At 40.1% G+C, this 7,444-nt stretch overlaps 1 protein-coding gene across 1 annotated transcript; it reads right to left on the bottom strand.

Annotated features, from left to right (window-relative positions):
• Positions 1-4,202: 4,202 nt before the first annotated feature.
• On the bottom strand, positions 4,203-7,150 carry LOC123994207 (protein Wnt-11-like). Its single transcript, XM_046296745.1, has 5 exons — positions 7,051-7,150; positions 5,967-6,202; positions 5,581-5,858; positions 5,080-5,372; positions 4,203-4,921 (listed from the first exon to the last, which is right to left on the bottom strand). Exons 1-5 carry the CDS (start codon positions 7,122-7,124, stop codon positions 4,747-4,749), a joined length of 1,056 nt encoding a protein of 351 aa, XP_046152701.1. The 5' UTR covers positions 7,125-7,150; the 3' UTR covers positions 4,203-4,746.
• Between the last annotated feature and the right edge of the window lie 294 nt (positions 7,151-7,444).

Below are 7,444 nucleotides of genomic sequence, written 5' to 3' on the forward strand. Positions count from 1 at the left end.
CCTAAATTAATCTGTCCCAACAGCAGAGTTTTCTTTTCAGCACCATTGAGTCAATCCTTACCACCGCTACACCTGGCTATAAACGGAGCCTTAATTGTCTGGCAGCCAAAAACTTAATTCAGCCTCATTTACTGCCTTTAAAAAAACATAGCTAACTTGCTTGAACAAATGTTGTTCCTACTGACGATTGAGATGTACAAACTATGGCACAAGGGAATCCATAATTTCGATTAAGACATAAATGAGCGAGCTAAGACAGACGTAGTCAATACAACTATTTCTTCAGCACTTTTTAAAATGTAAAATGACAGAATTAAGAACATGGCCCATTCTTACAGTATTCTCCCTGTACACCAAGTCAGAACCATAGGATAAATAAAGGTGGCATATAATTAGACAATGAAAGCGCTTACAATATTTGATAATGACATTTCTCTAAAGCAGGCTATAGGCTACATGTGTACCACCAAGTCAGAACAGTAGGCTAAGTTATGAGGAGGAAAGGGACCAAATTATTTGGGTGAGGCACATGGGCTACTAACAGCTTACTACACAATATACACTTAGTATTACTTTCTTAGCTACAGTATACGTCTCCCTAGCATAATACATAATTTATGCAGCAACATACAAGACATTTTTGGACTCTCCGTTGTGCTCTGCTCATTTGAATAGGAAGGTAGGTCAGTAGTCCTTCTCGTGGGCAAATTTCGTCATTAAACTTTGTCATCAAAGTCTGGCATTCTCTGGATTTATGGTGCTTTCAAGACAACTGGTAACTCAGAAAAAAAGAAGGGACCTTATATAGACAAGTGTGTGCTTTCCCAAATCATGGTCAATCAATGTAATTTACCACAGGTGGACTCTAATCAAGTTGTAGAAACATTTCAAAGATGAACAATGGAAACAGGATGCCCCTGAGCACAATTTCGAGTCTCATAGCAAAGGGTCTGAATACTTATGTAAATAAGGTATTTCTGTTTTTTTATATATATATATGCAAAATTATCGGAAAATCTGTGTTTGCTTTGACATTATGTGTTATAGTGTGTAGAGGAAAAACATTTATTTAATACATTTTAGAATAAGGCTGTAACGTCACAAAATGAGGAAAAAGTCAAGTGGTCTGAATACTTTCCGAATGCACTATGCTGTATAAAAATTATGAAACCGTGAATGAATGTATTGATCATGCATTCAAAGTTGATTTAACTTACAATACATTGAACACACAACCTGATTGGATATAATAATAAGCACCAGACCTATAAATACCACAAGATGCTTAGACATAATCCACTTCAAAAACAGTCTGCCTTTTCAAACTCTGTACCTATCTGCCTATTGTCAGGCAATTTTGACTTACTTGGGGAATACGGCCTAATAATAGATAGACTACATTTAAGTGTTGGCTATTGTTAGGGGCCAGACGGATTTCCAGGATGTGTACTCAGAGCGTGCGCAGACCAACTGGCAAGTGTCTTCACTGACATTTTCAACCCCTCCCTGACCGAGTCTGTAATACCTACATGTTTCAAGCAGAACACCATAGTCCCTGTGCCCAAGAAAGCAGGTAACCTGCCTAAATGACTACTGACCCGTAGCACTCACATCTGTAGCCATGAAGTGCTTTGAAAGGCTGGTCATGGCTCACATCAACACCATCATCCTGGAAACCCTAGACCTACTCCAAATCACATACCGCCCCAACAGATCCACAGATGACGTGATCTCAATCGCACTCCACAATGTCCTTTCCCGCTTGGACAAAATGAACACCTATGTGAGAATGTTTTTCATTGAATACAGCTTAGCGTTCAACACCATAGCGCCCACAAAGCTCATCACTAAGCTGAGGATCCTGGGACTAAACACCTCCCTCTGCAACTGGATCCTGGACTTCCTGACGGGCTACCCCCAGGTGGTAAGGGTAGGCAACAACACATCTACCTTGCTGATCCTCAACATGGAGGCCCCTCAGGGGTGCATGCTAAGTCCCATCATGTACTCCCTGTTCACCCAAGACTGCATTGGCAAGCATGACTCCAACACCATCATTAAGTTTTCTGACGACACAACTGTGGTAGGCTTGATCACAGACAATGAAGAGACACATCACCAACAAACTATCATGGTCCAAACACACCAAGACAGTCGCAAAGAGGGCACGACAACACCTTTTCCCCCTCAGGAGACTGAAAAGATTTGTCATGGGTCCACAGATCCTCAAAAAGTTATACAGCTGCACCTTCGAGAGCATCCTGACCGGTTGCATCACCGCCTGGTATGGCAACAGCTCGGCATCCGACCATAAGGCGCTATAGAAGCTTTCTGCCATCCAGAAAGCTTTGATAGCACCTTATGGTCGGATGCCGAGCAGTTGGACCATGATAGTTCGTTGATGATGTGGATACCAAGGAACTTGAAACTCTCGACCTGCTCCACTATAGCCCCATCGATGTAAATGGGGGTGTGTTCGGCCCTCCTTTTCCTGTAGTCCACGATCAGCTCCTTTGTCTTGCTCACGTTGAGGGAGAGGTTGTTGTCCTGGCACCACACTGCCAGGTCTCTGACCTCCCTATAGGCTGTCTCTTCATTACTGCATGGCAAGCGATACTGGAGCCCCAAGTCCAGGTCCAAAAGGCTCCTTAACAGCTTCTACCCCCAAGTCATAAGACGCCTGAACAATTAATCAAATGGCCACCCGGACAATTTACTTTGACCCCACCCCTCTATTTTTACACTGCTGCTACTCGCTATTTATTATCTATTGTATGCATAGTCACTTTACCCTACCTATATGTACAAATTACCTCGACTACCCCGTACCCCCACACATTGACTCGGTACCGGTACCCCCTGTATATAGCCTCGTTATTGTTCTTTTATTGTGCTACTTTTTCTTTTATTTTTTACTTTAGTTTATTTAGTAAATATTTTCTTAAAGTCTATTTCTTGAACTTCATTGTTGGTTAAGGGCTTATAAAGTAATAATTCCACGGTAAGGTCTACACCGGTTGTATTCGAGGCATGTGACAAATAACATTTTATTTGATCTACCCCACTTTTCAAACAAACATCAAAACGTTTTTTTTCCATTTCTGTCATCTGGGAGGAAATAAGAGGCTCACTATAAACAAGGCTCTACAAGTGCAATTAATCTACTGGTTCCCTGGCCTATTTTTTACTCTGGGACAGTGGTCCTCTGGAAGTCCCATGAAGATGAATTGTGATTTTTTTTTAACCAGTCAATGAAAAACTAGTAAGTCATTTGAAACAGTATAATGGAATAGTGCCCAGTGAAGTTCATTGAAGCAAATGTGCAACATGTCCCTCTCAATGCATCCCCCTCCCCATAGTGTAGGCAGAGCTAATTAGGCAGTAAGTCTACCCTTTCCACCGTACTGCAGTCTATACAATTCCATTCAATTTTAATCAATGATTGCACACGGTTGAGTTTTTTTTCTGTAGTTAGCTCCTCAACACGGCAGGCTAAAAGGACGCATGAGCTAATTTTGGAGGCAGCAAGAATTTAAACACCTGTTTATTTTGTAAATAGTCTCTATGGCTGCATGGGAGGGTTTCAAAACATGTGAAAGACTAACAACAGCCCTATTGTAAATACTTGTCCACACATTTCCACCAAATAGGACCTATGTGCTGCAACCATCAATCATATATGAAATACTCCAACACAGAAAGATAACCTTCGACCACTGACCAATTCTACATAATTTTGTTTGACAGTATTCATGTAATCTTCTTGTTTATAATAGTCATCAATCTTTAAAAGAAATAATGATGAGGCAGCTGTGGCACTTGCCTTAAATCATTCCCTGAGATTGAAGTACCACTATTGACCTTTTAGCCACTGTGGATGGTATAAACAGCATGAGCAGAACATTCGGTAGAAAGAATGAAAGTGTGGATTTGCTATTGTGTCATGTTACTACAGCCTCTGCTGCATAAATACTACTATTACTATTTGGTTTGCCAAAGGCAAATTAGGCGTACACGTTTAGCAACACCTGCCATTGGCAGTCTCATACACAGATGGTTAAAACTTAACAAGACACATGTAACATTTTTTTTGTGACGTTTTTTTAATAGAAATAAATATAAAATTGCACTTATGTACATCAACATGCCTAATGTATTAATAAAAACAAAAAATACAGCTAAAATGTATTATGTATGCCTATGATCAGAATGTACCTAAACTGAGGAGTATAAAGCATTAGCCCCTTTTGACAAAAATGGACATTCACATTAGATCAATCAGCTATTCTGCCTCTCATTTGGCAATTTAGTTAATGAGTAAGATGTAAATTGTTAAAAGCTTTTCAGTGTCAGTTGAACAACTTAAAGCTGACTGGACAGTTTGCATTTAGGGTACCTCCTTTGTAATCAATTCAACTAATCTTCCATTGAGGAACATGTTACTAATCAAGCATGAATTGCTAACAGCTCCCAATCAATCACATTTACTCTTCAAGTAACACAATATTTTTCACAGTAGTGGCCTCCTCCAGTCTCTTTAAAACAGGTAACAGAGGAGTCCAGATCCATCTGTTTATCTTTGGTATTGTATGTGAGTTGTTCCTCTTGTTTTTTATTGTACTGTAGCCTGCAGACTACGTACTACAACACGGGGAGTTAGGTCAGATGACCTGGGCCAGCACAGCTTGACAAGATATGGTGGTTAAAATAGTGCTTCATGTTTACTCAAGTGTCTCTATGCAAAGTTTATTTGCATACATATCTCTCCACTGTCCTTTCACACCTCTTGCAGGTGACATAGCAGCACCAGTGATACTTGCACTGGCATCTCTCCACAATTCTCTCAGTGAAGGCATTGTAGCCGCGACCACAGCACATTATATTGCAACTCCCACTGTCGTTGGATGTCTTATTGCACTGTCTGGAGACAAAAAAATGATGTTCCAATCAATAAACCTCACTATATAACTCAAAAATATGAATGGGGGAGAGAATCAACTTAAGTTCAACCTTCGAAGTGTCAAAGGTACAGTAAAAATGACAATTTCCACTGTTACATTGAGAGAAACAAAGTCATACCTGTTCTGTGTGCCGAGTGAGCCATGCTTCTCATTGTATGTGCAGTAATCCGAAGAGCTGATCAGGTAGACCAAATCACTCTCTCTCACTGGTCGAAAATCCAACTCTCTGGGGACCAACTGCTTCCTTGTCCCAACATGACGATGGATCACCTTGGTGGCAGACAGGTACTTGGATTTGAGATCCAGGGCAATGTGATTAATATCATGGAGGCCCTTCCAACATGTTTTGACAGAGCAGGACCCAGACACCCCATGGCATTTACAGTTGGTCTCCTGGGCATCAATAAGTGCCTGAAAGTAAAGCAAAAATAATATTAAAATGTGTTGCCACGTTTTGCAAATATTCATTATAGAATAGAATATGTTGTTTATCATGTTTTTAAAAAAACTGTTAACCAAACAGGAGTTCCATGAAAAACAATGGCACAATAACTTGTGAGTAATTATGCACGTGTATGCAACTGTTCATGTCATCGTGAAAATAAAATTCAACCATTACCTGTCTTCCAACTGCATTATTGTGCAAGTTCATCAGTCTGAACGGCTGAGAGCCAGATCTGCTGTTTCTCATCGGTGCATCAGAAAAAGCAGATCCCATTTGGAGACCATAGTGCAGGTTATCACCACATCCTCCCCATTTGAAGTCGGGCCCGGCCTGTTCAGCAGGGGCTGGGGCGCACGAGCAGCTGGGGAGCTCTCCAGAAGAGCAGGCTCTGGCGATGGAGTGACTCACTACGGCAGCAGCTAGTGAGAACACAAACGCAGACTCCCTGGTGCCTGCAATACAGTTAAATTAATACAAGTCACAGAACATAATTTTATTGGCCACAATGTATTATAACATTTTCAAGATAGGCCTACATTTCCAAAGGTTCTTTAGCTTACCCTTTGCTAAATCTGGTGTAAAACGAGGGGCTTTTTCAACAGAGGAACAGTTCCACCGCATGTCACCGAAGGTGTTCTGACATGTATTTTTGGTCATCTTGGCGGCGTGGACAATACTGTGCATCAACTCGATATTTCGCCGACAAAGTTGCAATTGCTCATGGGCCAACGCGTCTAGCAGCTTGCAATGATTAGTTTGATTCCAGCCTAAAGAACTCCCATTTACAGTAAGTCCACTGAAAAGATACAAAACTCATCAGCTATTTGATATGGCATATAGGTGTATCAACTGAACAAATACAAGTACAAATATTTTTTTTCCAATAAATCGAATACAATTTTATTGGTAGCTTAGGCTACACATATTTTGCAGATGTTATTGCGGGTGTAGCGAGATGCGTATGTTTCTAGCTCCAACAGTGCAGTAATACCTAAAAATACAACACAATACACACAACCCCCCCCCCTCATATAAAATACAAATCATTAAGAAATATAGAAACATTAGAACGAGCATTGGACATTATGGACAGTATATAAATATGAATGGTGTGTACTGCAGTAGTTATATAGGATGAGCCTTGACTAGAATACAGTATATACATAATACATAAGAAGTGGGTAAAACAGTATGTAAACAAGGTAGCAGAGTAGCATAGGCCTCTGCTCTGAATAGATAGCCCGAAATTGAACACTGGCCACTTCATATACTGTTTATATACTGTTATTTACTCACTGTAGGCTATATTCTGCATTCTCATCATAATATACCTACTACTGTACATATTATTTTATTTTCCAAATTATATACTGTCTATACACACCACGTATTTATATTTAGGCTATAGTCCTATTCTTGATTCGGACACTGCTCACTCTAATATATCTACGTTGGATTGTTAATTGGACTCGTTCTGACATTTCTTGATTTCTTTCGTTTTTTTTATTAGGCCATTTATGTATTTGTATTGTATTTTCTAGACATTCTCCTGCACATGTTTTTGCACCTGCTATAACACCTGCTACACGACCAATACACTTAGATTAGATTTGACCTATAGCTACATACGAATGGAATACTTACAGCCAATATATAGCAGCAGAGCAGTTCGCGTTCACAATAAATGTCAATAGAAATAAATCCATGTGGAATTTCATTGTACACAAATGTGTGAATCCTCTGCCTAAAATGTTAAAAAAATAAGCTCCAAACGACTCTTTTAGTAGTCCGATGTGATTATCCAGTGATAGTATTGTTTTATTTAGCCTATGAGTCTGGAGGTATGGCCCTACTATAAGATTCAAGCCACTGGTGGTGTGACCTCAGCTCCAGGGAGTCTTCTTATGTCGCCGCTACGATAGCCACGCCCCATTAAATTGGCGATTTGTGAATGAACCATGGAATGAACACAGCTTCACGGATCAAATTCTAATTTTGTGAATTCACGGGGATGGAACTGTAACATATGCATATTAGC

The sequence above is a fragment of the Oncorhynchus gorbuscha genome, linkage group LG02 (genome assembly GCF_021184085.1).
Source record: "Oncorhynchus gorbuscha isolate QuinsamMale2020 ecotype Even-year linkage group LG02, OgorEven_v1.0, whole genome shotgun sequence".
Lineage (NCBI taxonomy): Eukaryota > Metazoa > Chordata > Actinopteri > Salmoniformes > Salmonidae > Oncorhynchus > Oncorhynchus gorbuscha.

Bases quoted from the DNA above. Each gene is read 5' to 3' on its own strand.
- LOC123994207 (XM_046296745.1), bottom strand. From the start codon at position 7,124: ATGAAATTCCACATGGATTTATTTCTATTGACATTTATTGTGAACGCG. The intron at 6,203-7,050 runs GTAAGTATTCCA...GTATCTTTTCAG, and splicing joins TCTGCTGCTATATATTGGCT to TGGACTTACTGTAAATGGGA. The intron at 5,373-5,580 runs GTAATGGTTGAA...CTTTACTTTCAG, and splicing joins ATAATGCAGTTGGAAGACAG to GCACTTATTGATGCCCAGGA.